This window comes from Cladophialophora immunda (genome assembly GCF_000835495.1).
Source record: "Cladophialophora immunda strain CBS 83496 unplaced genomic scaffold supercont1.8, whole genome shotgun sequence".
In the NCBI taxonomy this organism is placed as follows: domain Eukaryota; kingdom Fungi; phylum Ascomycota; class Eurotiomycetes; order Chaetothyriales; family Herpotrichiellaceae; genus Cladophialophora; species Cladophialophora immunda.
This window is the reverse complement of record NW_015622548.1, coordinates 901,988-928,526: the sequence shown is the minus strand read 5'-3', so window position 1 is coordinate 928,526 and position 26,539 is coordinate 901,988. Positions and strand designations below refer to the sequence as shown.

At 52.3% G+C, this 26,539-nt stretch overlaps 9 protein-coding genes across 9 annotated transcripts; 4 read left to right on the top strand and 5 right to left on the bottom strand.

Annotated features, from left to right (window-relative positions):
- Window positions 1-1,204: 1,204 nt before the first annotated feature.
- On the top strand, window positions 1,205-2,191 carry PV07_12366 (uncharacterized protein; the record flags this gene model as incomplete). Its single annotated transcript, XM_016399886.1, has 1 exon — window positions 1,205-2,191. The coding sequence occupies one exon, from the start codon at window positions 1,205-1,207 to the stop codon at window positions 1,979-1,981; it is 777 nt and encodes a 258-aa protein (XP_016242698.1). The 3' UTR covers window positions 1,982-2,191.
- Window positions 2,192-2,398: 207 nt separating this feature from the next.
- PV07_12365 (uncharacterized protein) lies at window positions 2,399-4,566 on the top strand. The gene is made up of 2 exons (XM_016399885.1): window positions 2,399-3,631; window positions 3,689-4,566. The coding sequence occupies exons 1-2, from the start codon at window positions 2,426-2,428 to the stop codon at window positions 4,217-4,219; spliced, it is 1,737 nt and encodes a 578-aa protein (XP_016242697.1). The 5' UTR covers window positions 2,399-2,425; the 3' UTR covers window positions 4,220-4,566.
- Window positions 4,567-7,200: 2,634 nt separating this feature from the next.
- PV07_12364 (uncharacterized protein) lies at window positions 7,201-8,265 on the bottom strand (the record flags this gene model as incomplete). The annotated part of the gene is made up of 1 exon (XM_016399884.1): window positions 7,201-8,265. The coding sequence occupies one exon, from the start codon at window positions 8,263-8,265 to the stop codon at window positions 7,201-7,203; it is 1,065 nt and encodes a 354-aa protein (XP_016242696.1).
- Window positions 8,266-8,489: 224 nt separating this feature from the next.
- PV07_12363 (uncharacterized protein) lies at window positions 8,490-9,449 on the bottom strand (the record flags this gene model as incomplete). Its single annotated transcript, XM_016399883.1, has 1 exon — window positions 8,490-9,449. One exon carries the CDS (start codon window positions 9,447-9,449, stop codon window positions 8,490-8,492), a length of 960 nt encoding a protein of 319 aa, XP_016242695.1.
- Window positions 9,450-9,927: 478 nt separating this feature from the next.
- PV07_12362 (uncharacterized protein) lies at window positions 9,928-11,950 on the bottom strand (the record flags this gene model as incomplete). The annotated part of the gene is made up of 5 exons (XM_016399882.1): window positions 11,861-11,950; window positions 11,595-11,809; window positions 11,126-11,530; window positions 10,453-11,019; window positions 9,928-10,405 (listed from the first exon to the last, which is right to left on the bottom strand). Exons 2-5 carry the CDS (start codon window positions 11,765-11,767, stop codon window positions 9,928-9,930), a joined length of 1,623 nt encoding a protein of 540 aa, XP_016242694.1. The 5' UTR covers window positions 11,768-11,809; window positions 11,861-11,950.
- A 2,120-nt stretch (window positions 11,951-14,070) lies between these two features.
- On the bottom strand, window positions 14,071-16,136 carry PV07_12361 (uncharacterized protein; the record flags this gene model as incomplete). The annotated part of the gene is made up of 5 exons (XM_016399881.1): window positions 14,071-14,785; window positions 14,862-15,363; window positions 15,421-15,652; window positions 15,712-15,843; window positions 15,891-16,136. The coding sequence occupies 5 exons, from the start codon at window positions 16,134-16,136 to the stop codon at window positions 14,071-14,073; spliced, it is 1,827 nt and encodes a 608-aa protein (XP_016242693.1).
- A 720-nt stretch (window positions 16,137-16,856) lies between these two features.
- Window positions 16,857-19,326, bottom strand: PV07_12360 (uncharacterized protein; the record flags this gene model as incomplete). The annotated part of the gene is made up of 4 exons (XM_016399880.1): window positions 16,857-17,598; window positions 17,655-17,770; window positions 17,831-18,162; window positions 18,489-19,326. 4 exons carry the CDS (start codon window positions 19,324-19,326, stop codon window positions 16,857-16,859), a joined length of 2,028 nt encoding a protein of 675 aa, XP_016242692.1.
- A 748-nt stretch (window positions 19,327-20,074) lies between these two features.
- PV07_12359 (uncharacterized protein) lies at window positions 20,075-22,070 on the top strand. Its single transcript, XM_016399879.1, has 4 exons — window positions 20,075-20,314; window positions 20,376-20,711; window positions 20,765-21,230; window positions 21,276-22,070. Exons 1-4 carry the CDS (start codon window positions 20,203-20,205, stop codon window positions 21,961-21,963), a joined length of 1,602 nt encoding a protein of 533 aa, XP_016242691.1. The 5' UTR covers window positions 20,075-20,202; the 3' UTR covers window positions 21,964-22,070.
- Window positions 22,071-22,479: 409 nt separating this feature from the next.
- On the top strand, window positions 22,480-25,384 carry PV07_12358 (uncharacterized protein). Its single transcript, XM_016399878.1, has 6 exons — window positions 22,480-23,560; window positions 23,666-23,937; window positions 23,992-24,376; window positions 24,447-24,665; window positions 24,718-24,890; window positions 24,982-25,384. Exons 1-6 carry the CDS (start codon window positions 23,195-23,197, stop codon window positions 25,160-25,162), a joined length of 1,596 nt encoding a protein of 531 aa, XP_016242690.1. The 5' UTR covers window positions 22,480-23,194; the 3' UTR covers window positions 25,163-25,384.
- Window positions 25,385-26,539: the final 1,155 nt, after the last annotated feature.

Genomic DNA, 26,539 nt, shown 5'->3' with positions numbered 1-26,539 from the left:
CCAGAGAAGCAAAGAGATTCTGACCAGAGTTGAGAAGGGGGTATTGGGGAGAGAGTGAGTCAACAAGGGCAGATCAACAGGCGGCTGAGCTGAAGGGTAGACTTTGGCATGAACTGGACCGGGTCCGTGCCCGCACACCATAACAAACTCGGGCGACTCGGGCCCAGCAATGGCACCCATGGGCGATGGCATGTATGGTGGCACAAATGGCAGGCAAGAAAAATGAAAGTATTGCTGTGTTGACAACAACCAAATGTCTGTAAGGGAGGAACATTTCATGCTCTGAAACGTAGTGTATGCAATTTTGATAGAGGGTTGTTTAGACATCCTCCCACATGGCGACGGAGGTTCGCAGGGATAGACCGGCAATGGGGACGTGAGTGGTTACCACAGTCAACCAGCACGACATCAGGATCCTAGTTTGAAAAAATTCAGCATCGAAGGGGGCAAACAGTTCGTAGCATTAAACGGCCAAAAAAGAAAATTCAATTCCTCGTTAGCCAAATACGCTGCTCGAAGAAAACTCGGGATATCAGAGATCTGGGCTCAAAAGGGTTCTAAACCATATTAAAGAGGGGGTCTTGAACCCAGCAAGGAACTGTGGCAGCTGTCTGCGAGAGACAACCAAGGACAGACATGACGAAAATTGACAGCCAAATGGCCCTCTGTTGAGGAGATGAAAAGTCAGATGGTGTAGAGCCTGCCCCATTCCTGGCAAACAACAGCTCCTCGAAAAAGCAAGGCCCATCTTGGCAAGAACTCTGTGGATGGACCAAGCAAGGAGGGAATGTGGCTGGGCATTGTTTGTGTTACTCCCATGAGATGTCGAACTGGTTGGACGTCAACAGGCGGTCCGAAGAAAGGGGGGAATGTAGGGGGAGGGGAGAAATGGCCGAGGTGAGTAGCATGGGAAAAATGCCCCAAAGCCACATATGCAGGAGAACCGGGCCAAACTCCAATTGACAGAGACAGGCCTCCAGGGACGATGGCGAAGGGAGCAGCAAGGAATGAGAAAGAAGCTGCAGTCGAATGAATCCCTGGATGCATTGTTGATTGAGGGCGGACGTTGTGTTTCCCAATGCCTCGCCGTAGAAGAAGCGAGGCTAATGACGTCAAGTATGGGCGCAAGGCTGCGCTTCGGATTTGCAATCCATTGATTCTCCTCGACATCTCTTCTCGTCGGTAATTCTGTACAATCACGTCTATGGCTCGTATACTCATCACAGGCTCCTCAGACGGGCTAGGTTCCCTCACTGCCCGCGCCCTGGTCAAGAGAGGGCATTCCGTGGTCCTGCATGCGAGGAACGACCAGCGAGCCCAAGATGCGAGGGCCGCTTGCCCGGGCGCCGAGACATGTGTCGTCGCCGATCTGTCCGACATCGCACAGACAAAAACCATGGCCCAAGATATCAATAACCTTGGAGCCTTTGACGCAGTAATCCACAATGCTGGTCTTTATACAGGTCCCTACCGAAGGACCAAAGAGGGTTGGCCGAGCATCGTCGCAGTCAACACCCTAAGCCCCTATATCCTCACAAGCCTGATCGAACCTAAGCCGAAGCGACTCGTGTTCGTGTCTTCCGGCCTTCATAGCGGTGGCGACCCTGCATGCAAAGATATCACATGGCAAGAGCGTGGAGAAAAGGGCTTTAGAGATTTCCAGGCATACTCGGATACTAAGCTGCACGATATTCTGTTGGCCTGCTTTTTTGCTAGGAGATGGCCTCATGTGAAGAGTAATTCGTTGGACCCAGGCTGGGTAGCCACCAAGATGGGAGGTGCAGGCGCCACAGGAGACATCAATGCCGCGGTCGATACCTATGTGATGCTCGCGGAAGGAACTGGGGCGGCTAAGGATGCCTCTGGCAAGTACTGGTATCACTGTAAGATAAGATCGCCAAAGAGAGAATCAACCGATGAAACTGTTCAGGAGAATCTCATCAGCCAGCTGGAAGAGCTCACGGGGATTGAGGCTCCCTGATCTTTAACGCAAGCCGTTTAGAGAACAAATGGACACGAAAGGATACAGGGATTACGGGGCGGCGATGCCTACATGTAGGCAGAGCCCGTCTATGACCCGAAGATAAGGAAGTTATCCCACGATCATGGCTTGAATACGAGGATATTCCCAGGGACTACCTGTCTGGCATAATCCCAGACCCCCTGTATCAAGCACCGATCGAGTTCGCGCCCTGTTGATGATTATGATTCTGGTGATGAGCTGCGATGAGAGCGGGTTTGAATTAGGTAAGCATGTTGCGGAATTCAGCCGGATTTGGTGATAACAAGGCAGCCAATCAACGATATGAAACCGAATGCTCCACTCCTAAATCTGACACTTCTTTACCTCAGGACCCCCTTTTACGCCCTCTTTCGCACTCTTTCCGTCCCTGCCTTTCTGGTTTCTATTACTCATGCGCCCAGCATGTTCCTCCTTTATGCGTTCTGGTCTTTGGTGTTGGCTTATCTAATCTGGACCTTGATCCGGTTTACGAACAACTACTTGGAAGCTAAGAAGATTGGACTGCCCATTCTTATCACTCCCGTCAATCCAGCAAGCCCGTTATGGATGCTCACAAAGGACCGTCTCATACCTGTCTTCACTTCCTTACCTTGGGGACTAGGTGAATGGGCTGCTAGGGCCGAAGTCGGCTGGACTTTCTACCAAAGATATTCAGTCCACGCGAAGTACGGCGAGGCTTTCACGATTGTCTCGCCCGGAACAAATGAAATCTACATCGCGGAGCCCTCCGCCACGGAGGACATAATGCGACGGCGCAACGACTTCATCAAGGATCCGGCCATGTACGGCATGTTGAACATCTACGGACCGAACCTTGACACCGTCAATGGCAAGGTGTGGGATCGCCACCGCAAAATCACGGTCCCACCGTTCAACGAACAAAATAGTGCCCTGGTCTGGCGCGAAACCGCAGAACAGGCAGACCAGATGCTGAAAATCTGGTCTGAGAAAGATCATGTCACAAGCACACAGCCCGACGTGCACGCCGTTGCACTCAACGTGTTGTGCGGCGCTGGCTTCGGCATCCACAGCAGCTTTATTGACTCGAAGCTGTCAAGTGGCGAGGACCAAACGCAGACCCAACTCGGTTATCGAGAGAGCTTGCGGATGTTACTTGCAAACATTGTTCAGCTCGTCCTCCTGAGCGTTTTGAAGAAGGCTGGCTTTCCGGACTGGGTATTCTTCGGCAATATGCAAAAACTCTCTGTTGCCTATGAAGAGTTCAAGAGATACATGAGTGAGATGCTGGCACAGGAGAAAACGGCCTTTGAACAGGGCGATCTGACGAGGCATAACCTTATGAGCGCGTTGGTCAGAGCCTCTGAACAATCAAACGAGACGGCACGGAGCGCACAAGATCCTCCCGCGACAACGACTGCCGCAGGGCTCTCGGACGAAGAGGTATACGGGAACCTCTTCATTTACAACCTGGCTGGTCACGACACCACGGCCGCGACGCTCCATTTCGCCATCACGCTCCTGGCGCTTTACCCCGAGTGGCAGACCTGGATTGCCGAAGAGATCGATCAAGTACGAAAAGCAGACCCGTCGGGCACGTGGTACTATGAGGAGACTTTCCCCAAGCTGGAGCGATGTCTGGCGCTCATGGTAAGCATCACACCTCTCCGAAACTCGATGCCGCTGACACACAGGGGGTACAAATAGTACGAGACAGTTCGGCTTTACGGACCTGTGGTGATGATGCCTCGCTACACGGGAGATGCTGCACAGCGCCTCAGCATCCGCGACAAAGAACACGTCATCCCGCCAAACACCTCCGTGACCCTGAACTTCGCCGCCCTCCACTCACACCCGGACTACTGGGGACCAGACTCCACGACCTTCCGGCCTGACCGCTGGATTGAGCCGTCCGAGGGAGAGAAGCGCGCCGATGGCGGCGACTCCGAATCGTCGTCCCTGCTGCAGCCCGTCCCCGGATCGTTCGTGCCCTGGAACGCCGGCCCGCGCATCTGCCCCGGCAAGAAATTCTCCCAGGTCGAGTTCACCCGCGTCATCTTCAGCCTGTTCGCCAGTGGCTCGCGGGTCGAGCTGGTCCCCGAGCCCGGCGAGAGCGAGCAGGCGACGAAAGCGAGGATCTTGCAGGTCGTCAACGAGTCGAGGGTCGAAGTGACGTTGAAGATGGTCGACGCCGAGAGAGTCAAGCTCCGATGGATCAGGAAGGCGACGAGGTCTTGATGATTCTTGGATGCGATGGGCATGACGGCGCCGGGGAGATAGATATACCGCGGCGTCCGGCACCTTTTCGCACCAGGAAGTGTAGGATAGGATGGACTGCGCGCTGTAGAAGCACGACAAGGAGTTGAATGGATTCACTTCACTGTACCAAGAAGCTACGTACCAAAAGGCGGACTTGAATGGATAATAGAGCTTAGACAGTTTTTGTCGGATGGGCCTTTTTGAAGGTGACGGGGCTGGGAGGGGTATTTTGGTGATCAAGCCACGACGCCGGACGTTGGGCTGAGAACAAGGGCGAGACAATGGGGAAGAATACTCAACGCCTCATTGAAACTTCGAGTCACACTTTCAACATGGTCAATGGATGTGCACTGTATCCTTTCCGATGTTAAATCCTCTTCAATTTGGTCACTGCGAACATGTCGGCTCTTCAAAGCTAAGTCTGGCACCCGAGCAAAAGAGATGAAAGGAATAGCCCGAACAATCGCCCAACAATGGAGATATCGGCCTACCACCAAGTTGTCGTTCAACTGAAGATAGCACTCCAATCCTGCTTTTTGACCCAGTCCTCCACAGAAGGCAGTTTCACCTCAATACCGAGCTATCGCAACAGTCAGTCTCTGGGTCGGTTTACCAAATACTCGAAGAGGTCTTCGGGGAGCTTACATCCTTGGGGTGCACGAGCGAGGGATCGTCACGTCCTTCGTATCCGAACTCCGCGAAGTAGTTCGCGTTTTCCACTAGCTCCTCGAGCAAATCTTCAGGGAGGGTGCTCAACACGCTGCTGGCGCCCTCAGGCGAGAGAACCCTGGTCTTTGTTTTCACTCCCAGCGTCTGCGACAGGATGGCGATGTATTCGTCCATCGACATCCACGCACGGTACGCGATGAGGTTTTTCCCGGCCTCGGGCGTCGCGACGAGCGCCCTCGTGAACGGGCCCGTGTCTTCTTCGGCCGCGACGAACGGCAGCTTCCCATTCGTCGACCCGGTGAATGAAAAGGTGTATACCCCGTCCGCGTCCTATTGTGAGAGATTTTCGTTAGGCCATGTTTGTTCGGTCGTACGTGAGTTAGATCAAAAGGAGTGATGTCGGGTGGCGCGAGTGCTTACCTTCTGCGGCCGCATGAACGGATATGTCAAGACGTTCGACAAGTAGAAGCCGACCTGGATTATGCTCGTTTTCTTCCACAGCTCCGGGTATCTGGCCTGCCCGTACTCTGCCGCGTGGGCCTTGCTGTCGAAGTGGTACACGTGGGTGTACTTCCCACCCGACCACTTGGTGGCGTTCGATAGGCTGGAGAATATCAAACGCTGGAGCCCCTGAACCTGGGCAGCCGCGTCGAAGACGTTCCTGCCTTGCTGCTCCTCCCTGCGTGCCGCCCACACATTCTTCGGCACGCCTGCGGCGGTGGCTTGCGGCGTTGTCTCGGGGTCATAATACGGTCCCCAGAAATCCGTCACCGCGAAGATGGCGTGTGCGCCATGGAAAGCCTGCACGAGAGAAGAGACATTGTCGAGTGACGCCGACACGATCTCGTGCACGCCTTTGTCTCTGAGCTTCTTGGCCGCGGCGCTGTTCGCGTTGCGCGTGAGGGCCCGGACTTTCCAGCCTGGCTCCTGGAGGAACGTATCGACAACCGACCCGCCCTGGGTGCCTGTGGCGCCGACCACGACGATGAGTTTGGACATGATGTGTGTTTTGAAGTCGTTGAATCTGGAGAAGAAGAATATGTTGTCGAGATACTATGGCCGTTCTCTTGAATCATCGACTGTATGTTTCATTTTGTATTTTATATTCCTCAACGGCTGTCTAGGCCTCCATTGCCCCAGTATTCGTAGTTGTAGGCGACTTCGACCGCCGCTCGCGGACGGACGAAATCCCATGGCGCCATGAAAGTCGGCTGGGGTCGTACTCCTCCTCGAAGATCAGAAGAATTCGCACATCGTCATCTTGGCTCGCGACCCCTGGCCGGAGTTCAAAGGACAGGGGATCGGACGAGTGCAAAGGGCTGTCACGACGGACTTGATTGATTTCTTTCAGGCACAAGTCTTGGACGAACTAAGCCGGCTGAGCTGATCGAACAGCCCCGGCTGTGGCGATGGTTGCCAGAGTTGACATTGGCTATGTTCATGTTCGTTGCCAGTAGGCAATATCAAAGGGTATCGGGCTGAGGGCTTTGCTCGGGGAGATATCTGTCCGACCCCGATCTAACAAGGCACGGGGCCGGGTCGATTTCCAAACCGGGGGGCATTGGATACCTATAGAGGGCCGCACGGAGTAGAATACTCTTTTTCACGACCAAAGGTCCCCTTGCCTTGGCGCAGATTCCAGAGGGTCATGTATTGAGTCTCTGTGCATGCTTAAGGGTCGAGGAACAAGCAGAGGAGGGCTCGGAAGTCCAGAGGCTGGGCCTGTACGACCACACTGGTACCCAGATCAGCCTGGATGCTATGCGTTGATGGATGTCGACTATGGAGCTCTACGACAGTGGTTGACAATCTCGACAGTCAATTGCAAAATCATTGACCGAAATATTGCTGTATCGATCCATCTCCTCCGTCTTCACAATCCTTCCTTCACACTCCTTGTCGCAGCGTTGCCACAGAAAAGGCTCCAGTTATTGTCCATCGCAGAGCCTGAGGGATTCCATTGCATTCGAGGCACTCTCGAAACGTCCACGATGCGTGTATGCCTCTCGTTTTATGTTCTCTGCTGTTTTGGTGTCCGTCCACCGCAATTTTGAGAAGGTGTAGAAAATAGGACTTGTGTGAAGCCCGACTAGGACGGGACCCATCCGAACGAACAAAACTTGACATACCAACAATAGAGATGTTCGTGTGATGGCAACCAGCGGCACGCTGTGCAGAGTACCGGGGTTTCGAGCACCCAGAGTTGTAGAACTGATACCGCGGCCAGTAAGAAGAGTCTCCATTGCCCAGTCAGTCCCTCCGCTTCAAGAATGCTTGTCCATGGTAGTCAGTCATAGCTCCCCCTCTGCTCTGACAGCACTCATGGCATTGGTAGTGTCTGTCTGTGGCTGCCACTTCGCAAGCACTCGATCCAGCCACTCATTCCGGGTAATGTGGGTTACCTGATCCAGGGCAACAAATCCAGCAGGACAATCACGAAGGAAAGGACGTGGAAATGTCACATATACGTGGTCCTTCATGGAGGCCACATGATTGATCTCTTTCTGATGTGTTGCAAGACAGCGAGCATGGCAGTACCCGAAGCCTGTGTCGCGGCAAAGGTGATATCTACCGCTCTGTCGGCTTCGGCATCCACTGCAATCGACATATGGATATATCCCGCCTTGCTGCCCTATATTGAAAGTCCCCTCTATGGCAATAACGCTGTTGTCATAATCTCCTAGAAGGAACAGGCATCTTCCCAACATTACCCGTCGTCTCTGTGAGACCCATTCTGGCTCTTCCGTACTCACCAACTTGAATTGGCTTGTTATTCTGAGGACGCTGCTTATCTGCGCTGCACGCCGAGCTTTTTCATTTGCCTCTATCCCGCCCAGCCTTTCGAGCAGTTCCGCGATGTCGTCCATGTGAAAGCGTCGAGCGTATTGTAGTGGATTTTCTCCTTCGAAATTGGGCGAGTTAACGTCTGCGCCTTGCGAGGCAAGGTGCAAGATGCGATCATGATTCTCCGTTTGTACGCTCTTCCAGAGTGCTGTCGGGCAGTACTCACACGGACCATCAACTTCAACTCCGTAGTTGAGCAGAATGTCGATAGCTTCGGTGTCACCAGTCTGATGTAACACGTTGTAACAAGACTGAAATCGGAAAACGTTCATTGTCGGGGAAGCGCCGAGATCAAGCAATCGCTTCATCAGCGCATGATCTCCGTGCAGAATGGCGCCAAGCAGAGGTGTACTGCTGACCGCGTCATACATGTTGAGGTCGAGGCCGGCTTGCAACAGAATTTCGACAAGTTCTTCGTCTCGTTCTCCGATGGCGGAAAGTAACGGAGTGGTTTCAGTACCACCATGACAGTGACTCGCGTTGACCCAGGGATGGTGGCGATGGCAACCCATAGGGATTGACCCTTTCGACAACAGCCATTTAGCCTTCGCGCTTGGAATTGGGGCCTTGAACCAGAGACACTTGACTGTTTCGAAGTCAGCAGCGACCGGTTGTGCATCTATAAATGTGGCGAGTTCAGAGCAGAGCTCATCGTTCTTGCATCTGCGCAATGCTTCAAGGAGAATGGCGTTCACGTCAGCAGAGCCAACATCCGATTGCCACAACTTGTGAAATATCAACCAGCGTCAATCCAAATGTTTGCCGAACTCTGTCGAATCAATTCGATAATCTCTGCGTTGCCAGTTTTGATCGCCGGACATAAAGGATGGTACAATTGAGAGTTCCTGACAAAATTTGTGTTTATTCGACACCTCTCGGAAGGGAAATTGACCCCAGCTCCTTTCATAAGCAGCTTTTGCACCATGGTTTTGTCTTCGTGGTGGACCGCCCATATGAGGGGCGTTCTGCAGCATATTTCACCCCAAATATACTCAAATCCTGCGCTTATGGCAAGGCTATTTGCTCTGCCAATCTTCATGAGCTGCAAATAAGCGGTAGATCCAGGGTCTGCGTCACGGTCGAACAACAGATCTATGATACCGGAGTGCTGCTTCGCTATCGCTGCCGCAAGAGGACTCCCAAGAGCCCCTCCAGTACTGTTAATATCGGCACCATTATCGAGGAGCAAGAGGATGAGTTCTTTGTCGCCTACCCACACGGCAGCCTGCAGAGGAGTTCCGAATTCACCTCCTACCTGGTTAACGTCGGCATGTCGATCCAACAACAGTCGCACCATAGCATGGTGACTCGATCTAGTGGCTGCTTGCAAGGGACTCCCTAACTCGCATGCCGAGTAATTGATATCCGCGCCACTATCCAATAGTAACGTTGCGCAGCTCTCCAGCCCGTAGAAGCATGACTGTTGGAGTGGAGGCCCACGTGAACGACAATGACGATAAGGTGAGTCGCAGCCGTCCTTTGCCCAAATGTCCGCCTCATTGACATCCACGCCTTGGGCCAGCACGTATGCCAACCATTCAACAGGATCAGATGGATGCGTTGCAATGACCTGAAGTATCGTCGAAGTGTCCAAGTAACGGGTTGATCTTACCTCAAAATCTGCTGAGCAAAACGGCAGCTCTTTGATTAGATTCCAGTCGTCGGGGCCACCAAAACGCACGATTCCAAACGCCATAAGGTGATCTCACACGCGGGTCCGCACCAGCCTCAAGAAGCTTCCTTATGTAGCTCCAATCGACTTGCCTCTGCTGCAAAGGATTGTACCCAAAGACTGCCTCCAAGATAGGAGGTATCCCGTATTCTCCGCTCTGATTAACACCAAATCCCTCACGCACAAGCAGTTCCGTCAGAGGCCAGCTGAAGCACTCCACAGCGTATTTCATGGGGTTGTCTGAGGCCCTGGACTGTCGGAGGGAAGGCGGTAATTCTACGAACCTCGAGGCCTGCTGTTGTCTCCAAGTAGAAAAGTTACCTCTCAAGTCGGCGTGACATAGAAATGATAGTACTTTGCGTTCCCAGTCATTTCCAATGCCAGACGAAAGTTGGCAGTAGTGCTTCATCCAGCTGCGGGAAGCATAGTTGAGGAACACGAAACGTTTGGCCCTTAGGCGCAGTTGCCTTTCTGTTAGACACACCCCTTGGGAAAAATCAGGCTATAGCAAATATGACAAACAGGCTCTGAACATGTGGAGATGGGCAGTGTCGCCACCCATGTAGAAGTCTCGCGCTGAAGTCTCGCAGATTCGTTCGGATTGAAGGAACTCCTTCACCGAGAAGTGTACCAAGGACAACGTTCCTTTGGCATCCGAAAATCTGAACAAACCTCCTGAGTAACGGAAGAGATCGTGGGGATCAGTTGGAACAGCTGTACAATCAAACATGCCCCTTTTCACATCAAAAGATACCGGCTGCGAAAGCTCGGCGAGAGACAGTGGCCTTGTCGAGTGCACAATGCAGCAGAAAATCCACGTGATCAAGCCGATCGTGTCTGGAAATGTAGTCTTTAGTCTCTCCAAGGCACGAACGTAGGTCTGGTCAAGGCTCGAGGGGAGGTTTTCGAGCATTATGATGATGGCTCTATCGCTGATGCATTGACTTAGAGTGTCTAGCTGACACTTAACATACTGAAACCTGCAGAGAATCAGTGTCATGGTGCTCGAAGGGCAGATTCAACAGACATTCCGTCAGCTTCGTCGCCGAGCCTTTGAGCGATAGTTTCTCGCAGAGTCTTGTCTCGCAGCTTCAACCTCCCGTTGTTGATGAGTTCCTTGACAGTATGTTGGATGAAATGATCGATGTCCGATGTCATATCGCTACTATCCACAGAAATCTGCTCAACATGACCCAGCATATCTCGAATGTCATATTCGTCTCGACTGGTGAGAAACAGATTAGTCGCTTGGCTCTTAGACTGCAAAGACAGCAAAAGTTGGATGAGTTCCGGCCTGTTTCCGCTCTCGTCTAGAGCATCAATCACCACATGAACCTCTTGATATAGGGCCAAACATTGGATGAGAATTTCAGTGACTACTTGGAGGGAGCAGGCAAGGTTTTCTTTCCGGTATCGTCGTGTGCTGGCTTCGAGAATCTCCAAAACTTGATTGCTTTGTCGACCTAGGTCTGCAAGCAATGTTTGGATGACGGTACGAGTCTGTTGGGACTTGACGCTCCTGTAGTCAGAAAAGTAGTAAAGGACAATCGACTTATCGGTGACATGCTGTTGCAGATGCTTGATCAGATTATATCTGTTCCGGTCAATGGCTTATCGTGATTGAGAGCATGGTTGTACTTGCGCTAGCAATGTCGTACCGCCTCCAGCTATTCATATTCAGTATATATCAGGGATAGGACGCACCGAACACGGTACTTACGCAGAGAATTGATGATGGGTTCGTGAACCACTTAATGCAGGCCTCGTTCCCGATCAGCCACTGTCCGGTGCCGGGAAGGTGAATGTCTGAAAGATCAAGCAAAACTGCCGCGGTGTCCACGGGATCGAGCCACTGGAGCAAATCCTGGTACTTTTTGACTGTCAAAAAAACACTGTAAATCCATTCAGTATCTTTCTGAAACGCAGAGAGCATACAGTCGATTTGTTCATTGACCACCTCTCTGTGGTCGGCAGCAGCCTCTTTTTCGGCGGCGTTGGCTTCCGTTTCGATACTGTCGACAAGAGACTCGAGGCGACTGATGACCCTTCCAAAGTCTTGTTTGACAGACTTGAAGAGAGTCTTCGTCATGAGTTTCAGGCTGCCGCTTTTGAGCCCTGTCACGGACGGTTAGGTTGATTCAAGGTGTCGAGTGGAGGGGCATTGGTAACATGCATCGATTCTTCCTGGATGAACCTCCCTCCAGCATCTTCACCACCGACAAACAAAACTCCAGGTAAGCGTCGTAGCCCTCTACTAGGCTTTCCCTGAGCCGGGTTGAGTGTGGATACAAGCGGGCGTAGAGGTCAAACAGCGCAAGTTGTCTTGCCAAGCGTTGAAGCATGTCTGCCAATTTGTCGAAGAGATCCAGAAAGTCACGAAGGAGCTAGCCTGCGGCATCAGCCGTGGTAGATTTTGAGCATATCGGAAACCTTACACGGATGATGATGCAAGCAGATCCCCAGATAAAGCTCAAGATCTCCGGCTTCGCATTCGCAAACTAACCCAGTGCGTTGCTATACTGCTCAATGCCTCGGATGAAAGGGTCAACCTTTTGTACCAGTCTCAAGGTGCGACTACGGTCGCGATGTTGTTGTTCCAAGGACTGAACTGCCAACAACACCTCGTCGGCCGTTGCGCTCTGAGTAAACAAAAGCTTGTCCGGCGTGGCCGCGTGGACAAGCCTGCGCGGAACTTCCGCTGCGCTTCCTCGAAAAGATCCATAGCAGCCTGAACAACAGGGTGTACCAAAACAATGACAGCGAATTTTATGTTGATAGATACACATGAAGCTCAAGAGGTTCTTCCTTCTGCCTGCGAAGAAGTGAGGCTGTGAAGTCGTTAACTTACACGTTGAACGCTCAACGGATCAATGTTGTTCCATTGCGGTGGTTAAACTGTCACATGGCAACCACTAGGCTATTCTAAGGACTAGCCTTATGGCATCCTCTTTTCAAGGACCATCTGCTTTACTCTCTCTTGCTCTCAGATGGATAGATCCGCAACAAAGGTTTCATTGCCAACGAGGCCATTGAGGCCATTCCTCCTTGTTCGCTAGACATGATATAAATACACAGAATAACGAGTTCAGTCCATAGAGCTATCCTCCGAGTCGCAGTCATACGCTTTCTTCTCTCCCCCTTCTGGCCAGCCTCCACCATTCATCCCAGGTGCTCTAATCTCGTAGGATGTGATCAACGAGACATACAGGAGCCAGGCCACACCACTGACGACACGATACGTGATGTACTCTCCCCTTTCGGCATCCCCCGAGAGTTTCAAGCCGAGTCCACCATTGATCATCCCCAGCGTAATCTGGATCCGGCCCAGCCATATGTGGATGATAGCAAGTGTCGTTCGGCGGCCATGCTTTGGGAACAGGGCACAGTGATGCACCACGCCTCCAACATTTTGGAGCCAAATTACCGCAAAGATGACGAGTCCGATGGTTGGGTGATATGAGTCCAGGTTGCCGGTGATGCGCGCCATCCAAATGCCCATTCCGACGGCGGCGGTGAATACAGCGGTGGCGAGACCCTGGATTGCAGCGTGGATCCATATGGTCGTTGGTCCGGTCAGGAGGCGCATGAGCACCGCTCCGAAGGGGAAGAATATGACCCAGGATACACTTGCGAGGGCGGCGTGGGCGATTACCACTTTGTCATAAAACGCCGGGTGATGGGCTGAACCGCCCTCTTCGGCACTGCTTCCGTCTCGATTCGCGCCGTCGCTGTCAGCATCCTGGGCCTAAGCTGTAGTTACTATGTCGGTTAGCTATGAAACACAAATGGATGCCTTGGGGACGTACAAAGGAAATTCAGTGCGAGGCACAGGTAAATTCGGGACGACATCCCAGCGAGGCTGGCTTCTGATTTTTTTTCTTCTTCTGGGTCAAAGGCACTGATCACCAGGACTCTACGTTCACGCCGCACATTTCATCTTCATATACAGCCGTAATTCATGGCGATATTGCTTGTCACGTCTATTGGCATTGCTACAGGAATGCTATACCGCAAACGTAACCTTCCTGTTGTGGTATGGAACACTTCGTTGTGACTAATGTCGATCGTGCGCAAGGCTCAATATCGCAGACTAATCGATGACGCTCCCCCAAGCCCGTTTGTGACGTACATTCAATGGCCGTGAGATCCTTTCAGCACTGCACCGTAGAAGCAGGACTCTTTGGAGATCGTGGATCTTGCTCCCATGCCCCAGCCCCCTGAATTTACGTTTGCATCTCCCTAAAATGTGTGCTCGACGAATCAAATCAGACCAGAACGTCACTGCTGCATGTATGCTTGCATACTCCCCTGGCCGCATAGACGACCCCTGGCCTGAAACTAGGTTGGAAATCTCCAGCCCGACAGAAGACTAGGGGGAGCATTCCACTCTGTTTGTCCACAGGGAAGAGTCGCGGCGTTTGGGTCATGTTCGAGGATTGCGTCTTTTCTTACTTGGCACAAGAAGGAAATGGCCGCTATAAATGTATGAGCGAAGACATTCAAACGGCTGGTAGTGTTGAGCCGTTCACACGCCTGTGCCCTCTCTGCTAATTTCGCCGGTCCATGGACGATGGAGGCTGGGCCTACCACGTACGAGGCTGACGTTGCAGATATGCCAGACGCGTGAAAAGGGATCGAAGACTTTTTAAGCAGCATGATGTCGATGCCGACCAGGCCAGTGATAGTCCATGTCAGTGGGGATGTTCTTGCGCAAGTGCTTCATGTAAGTAGGCGGGAGACGCCCCAGTCTACTCCATCGATCGCTCGGCGGTATAGCGTGCTCTTCATTATAGCGGTTCAGCAGATCCTCGATGGCACTCGCCCACTTGATCAGTTTGTCTTCCTGCCAAGCGCTGTGCTGTAGGGTCAGCGGCACGGGCATCCCGTCCGGATCCAGACCGATAGGAATCGTCATGATAGGATAGCCCGCTTGAGCTGCAATCTGGATGCCTCCCGCTTTCACATCGCAGAAGAGGAGGGCGTCCAGAAGCTCTACTTCTTCTCCCTCACCGGCGGATTGCGGACGGCGTTCGCTCGAGGGACATTTCAGCGCAGCATCAATCCCGTTGTCGCGACACTGATATTGAATATGCTTCAAGGCGGCGTAGTACGTCTTGTCTTTAATCCCTTTCGTCTCGACGCATTTGCGAAAGAGGATCTGGCCATCGGGAAATGCTGGAAGGTCGGCTTCATGGCCGCCTTCAGAGCCGCGGTTGTCGTCATTAAACCGCACGACGTCCTCCAGAGTCTTGATGGGTGTGTTTTTCAGCTTGCTCAGGTATTGGTTCATGAGATAATAGGTCTGGACTTTGCTGACGGTGATTTCGGAGATTTCAGGGTTTGATTCGCCATAGCGTTCCCTAAACACCGGGGGTTAGGGCATGTATCTGACGAGAAGCGGAAACTGTCGATGGTTTCAGGGGGGTTGGAACTTACCAGTCCCAGATTCCGTGTTTGCCTAATCTCTCTTCAGCACTGGGCATATCAACAGGTATAATCTCGGCCCCGGCCTGCTTTATGAGATGCAGGACTTTCTCTGCGACCAGTTTCTGAGGGTATGGAGCAGTATCCCAGAAACATTTGCTCGGCAGACCGAACTTTGCACCCTTGAGAGCATGCCTGTCAGCGAGGCATGCATAGTAGCTCTTTGGCTGACGCCTGCCAGGCTGAGTACTGAACTTGTCGTCAGGGTCGGGTCCCGCAATGACATCCAGCCCACGGGCAACGTCTGCGACGCATTTTCCATAGTGGCCGACAGAGTCTTGAGTCTCTGAAATAGGAATGACTCCTCCTCGCGAAGTGAGCCCAACCGTTGGCTTGATTGCAGCGACTCCACTGACCATGCCTGGGCTGATCACGCTGCAGTCGGTTTCTGTACCAAAGGCTAGAGGGACAACATTTGCCGAGACGCTGACGGCACTCCCTGAACTGCTGCCGTCTGTTCAAATCAGCCATTGTGGCGGGACCTGCTGGAAGTGGAGGAACAGGTGCTTACTTGGCGAGCGGGTCAGCATATACGGATTGCGACATTGCCCGCCGCGGGCAGAGTATCCCATTGAATAGATGCTGCCTCTCATACCTGCCCACTCATCGAGGTTGGCCTTGCCGAGGATGATCGCCCCAGCTTGGCGCAGAAGATGGACAATGTGTGCATCCTTTGGGACGATACAGCCGAGCAAAGCCCAGGAACCTGCCGTCGTTTGCATTTTGTCTGCCGTGGCCATGTTCTTTGCCGCACAGACTCTGAGTCAGCCGCGCATCAAGCAGACCATCGGTGATGACCTACATCTTTGACAAGTACTGGAATACCATGCAGCGGACCCCTAACGCTGCCTTGCTTTCTTTCCTCATCCGAGGCACGTGCATGTTCGACTGCGTCAGGATTGGTCTCAATGACACATTCGAGGTACGGATTAGTCTGGTATCGTCAGCGTCTTTGAGAGACACTAAGGAGGAAGGCTTCACTTTTTGGACTCTCTCCAAGCAGAATTTCACATAGTCAACAGAAGACAACGCCCCAGTGGAATAGAGATGTTGGAGCTCATCAACCGAGACCTCGTACAGATCCAGGCCATTGCAGCGCGGCAATCGGAAGACCTCAGGCATTTCATCCTGTGATGACCGGGCGCGTTTGGAGAGCACGACAAAATCATCGCCATCAAAGCTCGAGGCAGTCTCCTCGCGGAGTCGAGAATGCGCCATGCGTGCCATCCTCCGGAGTTTAGCGACCGTATAGTGGTACCAAGATAAGAACGACTTCTATGGTACGGTGACGAATTGTGAACTCGGCTAGCAAGATGTTCGGCGACGCATCAGATCATCATCCAGCTCTCTGCCTCACAACATATACCTCTTACAGAACTCGAAGCAGTGTGCACAACCGCCAGAAGGAGAGAAGAGAGGTTGACGGCGAGGGTTGGACAAGAGAAGCTCGAACTAGTCCGAGACAAAATCATTCCGTCTGACAAAGAGGGTTTTCTGTGGATGTGGTCGCTTGATTGCTCTCTCCTTCCGAATTAGGCCCCATATTTTGTCAGACTGGAATCCTTCCCGTTCCGGCATCGGCAACTAGTATTAGTCGACTTGATAGATAGGGCCAGTAAGTTGAGGAGGAGCTATACTTAAACCCGTAGGTTATTCCTTCGGAATAATGCACACTGCTGCCGTGGATCGGGGCGTCTCGTAGGCTTGTGGAATCCATACGCCGGTTTGAAAACGCTCTTCAAAATCGACCCATCTGGATTCGACTCAGGTATCTCAATGCTGAGAAGCTGCTGCCCACTCGCGGCGGGAATTAAGCTTGAAGCTCAAGGACAAACCAATGCCATAAAACGCTCATGTCGTGGCTCATATGCGGAACGCTCACGAAACAAATGCAACCTAGTAAGTGCCAGCACTAATAACATAACAGTCGTTCAGTAAATTCGTAAGTCATGACAGCCCGGCCTCCATCGTCTCTGCTAATAATGCCGCTTCCTCCCAGCTCTGCCGCATGCCCTCAGCGTAGATTCGGTCGAGATAGAAAAATCTCAACAGAAGTTGGCGGACTTCGTCCCAGTTGTGCAGTTTGAGCACTCGGGACACCCTGGCAAGATTCAGGACGAACCACGGCCTCTCTCTCTGGCCAGCAGATATGAACGCACCCAGCAGGAGAACCCATACCAGGAGTTCATAGTGCGGGCCCCAGAGACCTTTCAAGTCCGAAGCTTGCAGGGCCGTCTTCAGTTGTGCGGTCAAGGTCCGGTTGAGCGCAGAGTCAGGTCGAGAGATCTGAAAGTTGCTGAACCAGAAAATGAGCATCGCAAGGCGACAGGCCTCCTCTTTGTCGCTGGCGGGTTCCCGTAGTTCGAACGGGGCGGACAAGGCTGCATACCGAAAATGGTAGCTTTTGGCGTTGATGTACTCATTTTCCTCCGGCGCAGGCAGCAGCTGCTTTTCGTGGTAGTATTCGCGGTATTGGACGACATCCTTCATATCTCGAAAGGCTTGTGATATTCTCCAGTCCAGGATCGAATCAACGTCCGCGGTCAATATGCCCATGCCCATTTTTTTCACGTCCTCGCTTACGTTTTGCCTTATCTCTTCGACCAAGCTCGCAGGTAGGGCAGGCAGTGCTGAAGTAGGGGGAGCCGCAGGCAAAGATCGTGTCAACGCAGCGCACATGTAGGAGGATCTGTTGTATCAGTTAGATCCCGAATTCCATAACTTGAGGATATTTCAATGCCTTACGAGAGGATGAGCTCTGTAGCGTGAGGAGGTATCCCATGATACCCGCCCCGCCAGGCGATCAGTTTTTGCAGTCCAGAAACGTGCGCGAATATTTCCTTTTGGTTTCCCGTGATGACCTATCGCGAATCCATCAGTATCGGGCCCCTGCTGGCATGCCTGGCAAAATTACCACACACCTCAATTGAAAGCAAGCACATCATAGCAAAAATCGTCGAAGCCTGGGTCGCCTTTTCCATAGATTTCATCGTCTCATTTGCAATCCTCACTGCGTTCACTTTATACGACACAAAATCGGGGGCGGTGCGGTTTTCGAGGTCTGCTTCGGTGAATGTCGTCTCGATCGCACCGCTCCGCAATTCTCCCAGTCGCGCACTTCTCTCGGCCGACGCAATCGCCAATAGCGAATACAAGACCAGTGGATCTTGCGCAGCATTCTGAAAAGCCCATCGAGTCTGAATCTCGGCTTGATGTCGCGTAGGAAACACGGTGGGTATCATAACATCGGAAACTATTCGAAAAAGAAGTCAATGTCTGCCCAAACTTCAGCCAATCTTGTGACTTATGGCTGTGGGGTCTGAGGTAAGATGAAATCAAGGCTCGACTCCTTTCAGTTTTAATTCTGGGAAAGAGAACATGAAAAAAGAATTCGTGTCAAAAGCTCCTCAATTTCTGCGAAAAACGCAGAGTATAGTAGGAGCTGCTGGGACGCCAGTTCGGAAATCTCCTATAGTAAACAGAAGTGTAGTCCATCTGAACAACCCACGCGTCTCTCTCCCAAGCCCAGCTCGGACGAACAGATCAGCCAACAGAGTACAGGGAAAATAGGCAACTTACAATGGCGTAAAACAGCATTCATGCTCGGGGTAATATGTACAGAGCTGATATTAAAAGGGTCAAGGAGAGTGTTATTCAGTGATGAATTAGGAGACGGCTGAATCAAGCGGCCCGCATGGCCAGCATCCAGTCGTTGCAAAATCTGTGTGAGCATGGACCTCACCGAGGTCGTCTCGTCTTGGGGGTGCTCCCGCCGAGCGATTTCTGTAAATGCATTTTGTGAATGTTGCTGAGCGTTGATGGCCTCGCGAACCTCAGCTCCACGAACGGTGCTATAGTGCCGCAATCGGTCCACATGCCCACGGTCGAATTCTGGAAGAGTCTCCGAGGGTCTAGGGGATGATGGTTCGTGAGTAACAGTTTCCTCTGATGGATTCAGCGATGATCGTGGTGCCGCAGAGCTTTCACGACTGGTCGATTGCTGTTGCTGGGAGGGGCTCCGTCGCTCAAACGTGACCGGGGTTGTCGGTTGAGGCTCGATAGGACGCGGCTGCAACTGTGGCTCACGTCGATACCGTCCTATATTCGCAGCTCCGGTGGTTTTCTGCTTTTGTGCGGCTTGCCTTCGATTTCTGTGCGCAGTCTGCTGAATGTGTGCATTTATTGCTCGCTGGTCAGAACGCGGTCTTTGCCCACTGGAGGACGAGTCGACAAACAAGAAACGGCCGCTTTGCTCGGAAGCCGTCGAAGCTCTGGCTCCCTCCCGATCGATTCTTCGATACTTATTCGACGACTCGGCTCCCCTGCTTTCATCGTCTCGGTCTGATGATCGGTCTCCTGTTCCAGGGTTATGTAGGGCGCCATGAGCAGCATGATTCGGCTCATTGCGTTTATCCATCCTCAAAGAGGTAAACGCGGGCGCAGCTTGAAGAGTTAATGCAAAGATGAATCATTGAGTTGGTAGAGGGAGACTCCGCAGGGAGGGTTCCATTCCTCGCCAACATCTGCAAGTCTGGCCAGCTCGACAGAGAAGCAGAGCGCCCGCTCGTCTTGGAACCAGCGGTCGACTCCAATGGTTGAGCAGAAGAGTTGAAGTCCGCTCGCCACCGCTATGCCGAATCTGGTTTGCGCCCGTCACCAACCAAAGTGTGTCAATTTCGACGGGTGGACAAGCGAATCAGGACAAACTTGCGCAACCTGTTCCCCCTTTTGACTTTCTCAGGGTGACTGCCCAAAACTGCCGTTGCCTCGAACCGATGTTAGTGCGTTTCGTAATCCCCAGTATGATTGGTGCAAGCCCACATTTATTCGTACTATTGGTAAGCACCAAAGGCCTCTTGCAGGCTGTAGCCCCATCTAAATCAACTAGTCCCTAAAGGGTAGGCAGTGATTACAGTACATGATTGGTCGAGACTCCGAGCTCTTTTGGGATAACGGTTGTCAGCCAATCAACGCCTCAGGTGACACGAGAATGCTGGCTTTGGCTGGTTACTTCCAAAGTCATCGGGCCCCAGTGAAATTCCGGGTCATGCAACCCATCTCGCCCTACAAGGACGAATGAGCAGGGGCCGGCAAGATGACGGTGACTGGGCCATCGAGATTTCTGAACCTCTCCGGAGACACGACCTCGTTTCGCTCGTTTTGTGCTCCATGCCCATGATTACAAGAAGGTTAACTGCGCCCTGGGCGCCTCCCAGAGTCCGCAGCAATCTTCTGCACTGCTGGAAATCTCCTTGCCTTTTCCCTCGAGAGAGATAGATGCCTCAGGCCAAAGATGAGTATCATTCTCACCCAGACTACCGCCACGCAATATGTCCCCAAATATCTCTTCGTTTCTGGCGATTGTCAGCGGGGGACTGGCAAAAGTCGTCATGTCATGAAAGAATGTAAGAGTCCGCACCTGACGCCTGATATTCCCCTTCACTGAGATATCGCGCCTTTGATCAGTTCTGCGCAAGCGCGATTCTATCCGTCGCCAGAAGCAATTAGCTGCCCGATCCCGGAGCCGTGTGCTTCCCTGGCTGCGCCGAGAAGATATAGAACCAGTGCCGGCTCGAACAGATGCGTCGCCTGCGGTCGATGGCGGAGTATCGTCTGATACTCCGAGCGACTCCAGTTCAAGACCTTCGTCCCCTCCACATTTCCAATGGGCCGCTGGATGCACAATGGGCGAGTCGCACTCCTCGCCATGTTTCACTTCGCCATCCTCTCTTCCGGACCCAGTTGAGATACCAGAGAGCTCGATTAATTCTTCTTATGAGTCCCAAGAGCTGGTCGACTACTGTAAGTCTTATCTGGGTCTGCATCTCACCATCAACGGTGACTGAGGTCAGCAGTGCACCGTTCTGTGATATGTCGCCTATACGAGACGGAGCAGTCGAGTAACTCCAACTCCCCAGCGACCGCCTTGGTGAATCACGTCATACCTCGCGCGGTACCGGCACGAATACTTCTCGCAATTTCCAGTCTTCACCATGACATCGAAGTAGGACATCAGACACCGAGCTCGGAAACTCTCAGCTTGGTCCTCGAAGGCATCAGCTCGCTGAAAGAGCACCTACAAAGCCCTAGTGCCGTTTCTGACGACACCATCCTGGCAGTGATCAATCTATGGGCATACGAAGTTACGTTGTCGATAGGATCTGCTAGAAGTGGAACAGACACCGCCTCGGCCCAAGGGAAAATAATTCCTAAGTCATTGACAGATAATATCCAGACACATTTGCATGGGCTTCAACGATCCATCGAGTGTCGTGGCGGATTGCGTAATCTTTCACCAGAGACGCTATGGCTCCTTGCTTGGTGGGTTGAATCCAACAACTTCTGGGAATTTCGCTGACTGCTCAGGTGTGTATGTACACTCCCAGGATATTCTCCTATCGACACCAGGATGATGGCGCCCGATGTTGGCAGTAACTGTTCCTTGCGAACAGCGGTCGACCCTTCTTACCGCCCTTCAAGGCTGTTTGAGACGTTGGCAAAAGTCCAAAAGCATGTGTCGTTACGTCGTTTCCAACCAAACATCCTCCACGACGTATCATTTTCGCCCTTGAGAACAGTGTTGCTGCGACTGAATGTGATGCGGCATGCTCTTCATGGACAAACGACGCCAATGAATAGACTCCGCAAGTCGACTTCATTGCTATCCACCTTACTTTTCATCTTCGATGTCTTTGTGGAAGTGACGGAATCCACGCACGGAGGAGCCTCTCCCCGCAGAGATCCGTTGGTCGCAGTCCAGAAGCGATTTGTTGATCATCGTATCGACAAAGAAGGCTCCCCTGAAAAGGTCTGGCAGGTTCTCATGACGGAGCAAGAAGCTCCGCGGCTGCAACTTCATCCAAGAACTTGGCCAATTGTGGAAATGGTGAATGCAATCAAGCATTTGAATATTTCCACGGTCGATGCCCTGTCGCAACTGTTACTTGGCTATCTGCTTCCTGAGACCTGTGACTATGCGGCTGAAGACTTCAAATGCGAGAAGACTCTACTGCAGGTATATTTCGAGCTAGACGGTCTGGCCGATCTTACTTGAACACTTGTCCCAATGTATAGATAGAATTAGAATACCCAGACGGTCATGAGATGTTAGATATACCACGCTGGCGACGTAATACTATGACGATTAAACTTGAGTATAAAGCTCCCCTCTCTTATGTAATTCCCAATACCTTTAGCAGGTTTTAGACCGTGGGCAGCCAAAGGATGAGGATGCTAAGCTGAGCGAAGGTTGAACAGTCCGGGCCAAACTGGGTTGAAATGAGTCTCCAAGAAATTGCGGTTCCGGGCAGAGAAGCTCCACCGTATTTTAGTCAGTCTCATAGAGAAGCGCATTTGAACTAAAGCGCAGGTTCTTGATCCCACCTCTTGGCGTTTCGAGGCTCTTCCTCCAACTCAATTGTCTCAGAATGAGCAAGATACTTCGCATACACTTCGCATACAGGAAGTGGTATGCACGCTCATGGTGCGTTCGCCTAACATAAGCAACTTCGATGACCAAAGGAGACCCTGGACGAAGGCTCGCGGAGGGGCCACCGGTTCTTGAATACGACCTGCCCTGAGTCCCAGACCACATCCTCATTCGTCGTTCGCGAAGCACCACAAATTCGGGTCGTTTAGAACTGCCGAAATGCCACATTGGAGGCCGGCGTGCCTCGAAGACAAGTCTATGTATCTGACGAGTTGCGGAGGCTACCTGTTGAGGAAGAATACCGCATGCGCTGTCCGGTTAGGATGGCCCCATTCGAGCTGCCGACGACTGGAACTGCTGCCGGAGTTGACACAGATATCGCTATTGCGATTGGCGGCATGCTTGCCTTAACCCAAGCTATCTCAATCCTTCACACAGCTAATTCATTTGCGAGGACCCTTCGGCCCTGTTTGATCTCCAGCTAAGACAGCTGTCGAGCCCCATCGGACCCCCAACTGTCCATATTCCCCACGACTTGACCCCAAAATCCCCGCAACTACAGTATGCCAAGTATGGTCGTCTCACCGAACATGGTCGTCGCGAATTGAATGTCATCTCTTTGGATACTGGAGCGACGCTAATCATGCTGGTGTACATGTGCACGGTGGAATACCGCCTCGTCGATCACGGCAGTTGATCGGTCCCAACTGCCGTTCATCACTTCGTCGTCACAGATATATGAGGAATTCCCTCCACGACAGCATCATGGTGTGCAAGGACCAGACCCATACGCTGCGGCCATCCCCAAAGTAAAGCAGCATTGTTCCTGCTCGACCAGAACAAGCCCTCGATCAGCATGGCTGCAGAGGTCGTCAGTGCTCCGACGGACTCGGAGAAGCAACTCCAAGAGACAGTTGTTCACCTCGAGGATGCATTAGCCACTCTGAACATCGATCCCAAGGATGCTGATGAGGCCTTTGAATTTCTTCGGGACCATCCGAACGCCGACGGTGTCACCCAGGAAGCCTTGAATATTCTGGCCGATGAACAGAAACGGAAGAAGCTGTTGCGAAAGATTGACTGGGCCATCCTTCCTTGCATGATCGCTACATACTTCCTCCAATTCTTGGACAAGACGACCATCGGCTATGCTGCCGTCATGGGACTACGGGAAGATACTCATCTCAAGGGTCAACAATATTCTGATGTTGCCATGATTTTCGTAAGTCGAACCCATCACTCTAAGTGGATTGGTCGTCTGTGACTTTCCCAGCTCGGTTGAAGTCTTTATTTTCCAGTCAATTCTGTAGCACTAAGACAATGACAGTACGTCGGCTACCTTGCCGCCGAATTTCCGACCCAATATATCTCGCAGCGGGTTTCAAGGCTTGGAAAATACCTCGGTGCCAATATCATACTCTGGGGTGCAGTGCTGGCAGCTCATGCGGCTTGCCAAAACTACGCTGGTCTAATGATCTGCCGTGCTCTCTTGGGGGTTTTCGAATCTTGTGTGACGCCAACTCTCGTGCTTGTGGTTGCCATGTGGTATAAGAAATCGGAGCAAGGACGAAGGATCTCCTATGTCTACGTTTGTAACAGGTACGAATTGCCCTCTCCTTAGCTACCGCTCACTCTGCTAACAGATAATAACAGCTTGACATCCATCTTCGCTGGCTTAGTCTCGTGGGGCGTGTCTCACTCCAAGAACAAGAGCTTTGCTAGCTGGCGCATCTTCCTTCTGACGATCGGTCTTGTGACCGTCGTAGTCGGCGTCGTTGTCTTCTTCTATCTGCCGGATTCTCCAGTCAAAGCTCGACGATTTTCCGATGCAGAGAAGGTCGCGACACTCTTACGAGTGAAGGACAACCAGTCGGGAACACAGAATGCCAAGATCAAAACGTCTCAGTTACGCTTGGTCTTCAAAGACCCTGGTGTTTGGCTTGTCGCCGTAAGCGTTCTGATGCTGAGTGTTCCGACTGCGATCCCGAACTTCTCCAGCATCTTGTTGACAACGTTTGGCTACAGCGCGCAGCAAGCGGTGAGTGACTCTGGATCGTCGAGTTTGACAGGATCTCTAAAACAAAAGAATTGCCACTGACCACAAATAGCTAATCCTGAATATTCCTGGCGGCGTGGTCGGGGCTGTCTCAACCATTCTCACTGGATATCTTAGCGACCGCTGGAACGATCGAAGCCTCGTTATGATTATCAGTATTGTGCCAACTATTGCAGCATTTGCCATGATGATTGGGCTCGACCCTGGCGGTGTCCCGAAGAGCAAAGGGGCATTACTATTTGCACTTTATTTGTGCAACTCCTTCACGGCGGTAAGCCTTCTGTACTCTTCTCGTTTTGCCATGTAGCTAAGAACCACTTCAGGCTTTCATGCTACTTCTAGTCTGGAATGCGTCGAATCTTGGAGGCCATACAAAGAAAGTCACAGTCAATGCTTTGACACTTGTCTTGTACTGTGCTGGAAACATTGCCGGTACTGAATCATTCCGTGCTTCTGAGGCCCCTGGATATATCAGTGGAAAAGCGGCCATCATGGCGTAAGTGTGCCCTCAACGCGTACAAGTAGTGCTGGGTTTTCCGATGCTATATCCCTATTTGTATGGGTCGCACATGCTAACAACCATCCAGCACCTTGTCATTCCAAGTCCTGGTTTGCCTGGCCCTCAGATTTCGAAATGACCGGCTCAACAAGAAGAATCGCGAGAAGCTGGCCCTCATGACCGAGGATGAGAAGGAGACTTTGCGGCAGCAATTGGCGTACGCCGATAAGACGGACCGAGAGAACCCCTTCTTTGTTTACACACACTAGGTCTATCTGTGGGCTCAGAGGGTTGTGCAACATTGCCAGGCCTCGGGATACATTGCTGATCCGGTGTGTGGTCTGCGGGACATTCCAGGCCGTTCAGGGTAGATATCTCGCCTGCCACTTGTTAGCAAAGACGTCAGCCGAAGCACGAAGACTCGTAGGTTGTTTAGCTCGTCTGTCGGCGCCTTCTCCTTTTGATGCCTCAGCATGCCGAGCCCAGAATGACAGCCATGATCTACCAAGTTGCATTGTGATAGCTTAACGTTGATCGTCGTGCACTCGCGTCGCTGCAGCCTTGTCGGAGGCGTACTGATGTAGCGCCATGATGATGTCCGGTGCGCTGTTACGCATCATATCCATTCTGTGTATGCTTAGCCCAGATACGCTTAAGACGAACCTGCAACAGTATATTCGAGCGATTCAAAAGCCCTCCTCACACACCTCAGACTCAAGTGGGCTGAAGTGAAGATACACTTTTCTCCCAGCCGCACCACGAGATCAAGCATAAATACTAGGATCGTCGCGGTGCACTTTACGACCAGCGGGTGGCTTGTGTCATCTGCCCTATCACGACATACAATTTACCTCGAGTGGGGAACCATATCCTAAGAACGTGGCACATTCTCAAGAATTAAGGTGACCTGGATAGACCTCGACAACTTCTTGCAGCGATCAGATTGGGCCAGACATGATCGCTTATTCAGGCGGAATCAATCAGATCGTCCGAGCCGAAGAATATCGATCCCGGCGGGCGCAAGTACAGTACTATCAAGTCTGCCGAAGCCCACAAGCTTCACGAAACGAATAGCTCGTTCACAGATCTCGTCTACTGTTGGCACGCACGGCCCGGCCGTCCACTAGGAGATCCTAACTGAGAGCAGACGCCCCTAATTTTGGGGCGTTCACCTCGACATATTGGCTCGACCAAGCCACAGCTACCGTTGCGAGACGAGGGCAGTTCGTCCACGGAGATCCATGTACACAATTCCCGGGTAACGTGCACATGCACTCTGGATCTTTGCAGCTGGACTCCGTTTCCGGCGGAGCTTGCCCCCACTACCACAAAACGCAGGTACCGACACAGGGAGACTCAGGAACGACCGCCGACTCGCGAGTCACAGCACCGGTCAAGAGGGCATACTCGCTCGCTCTCTCGCGCTTCTCGATCTCCGTGATGGACGAGCACTTCGCCTGAACTAACGCGTCCGGCGGGATACATCCAAGCCCAGGCGTCCAGCCTGTTTCGGTCGTTCGGGCTATCCACGGCGCCGGGGTCCTCACGCCCTAAAGCGGCCTCGTCTCCCTTGGAACAACGCGCGTCCACGTGGTTAGGAGAGATACTGGAGAGAACGTGGCGTACGCAGCGTGAGGGAGCTGGGC

Excerpts from the sequence above, each read along its gene's own strand:
- PV07_12359 (XM_016399879.1), top strand. The coding sequence starts at position 20,203 with ATGAGTATCATTCTCACCCAGACTACCGCCACGCAATATGTCCCCAAA. Across the intron at positions 20,315-20,375 it reads TCGTCATGTCATGAAAGAAT|TTCTGCGCAAGCGCGATTCT; the intron begins GTAAGAGTCCGC and ends GCCTTTGATCAG. Across the intron at positions 21,231-21,275 it reads ACGCTATGGCTCCTTGCTTG|GTGTGTATGTACACTCCCAG; the intron begins GTGGGTTGAATC and ends CTGACTGCTCAG.
- PV07_12365 (XM_016399885.1), top strand. The coding sequence starts at position 2,426 with ATGTTCCTCCTTTATGCGTTCTGGTCTTTGGTGTTGGCTTATCTAATC. Across the intron at positions 3,632-3,688 it reads AGCGATGTCTGGCGCTCATG|TACGAGACAGTTCGGCTTTA; the intron begins GTAAGCATCACA and ends GGGTACAAATAG.
- PV07_12358 (XM_016399878.1), top strand. The coding sequence starts at position 23,195 with ATGGCTGCAGAGGTCGTCAGTGCTCCGACGGACTCGGAGAAGCAACTC. Across the intron at positions 24,377-24,446 it reads GCTACAGCGCGCAGCAAGCG|CTAATCCTGAATATTCCTGG; the intron begins GTGAGTGACTCT and ends GACCACAAATAG. Across the intron at positions 24,666-24,717 it reads TGTGCAACTCCTTCACGGCG|GCTTTCATGCTACTTCTAGT; the intron begins GTAAGCCTTCTG and ends GAACCACTTCAG.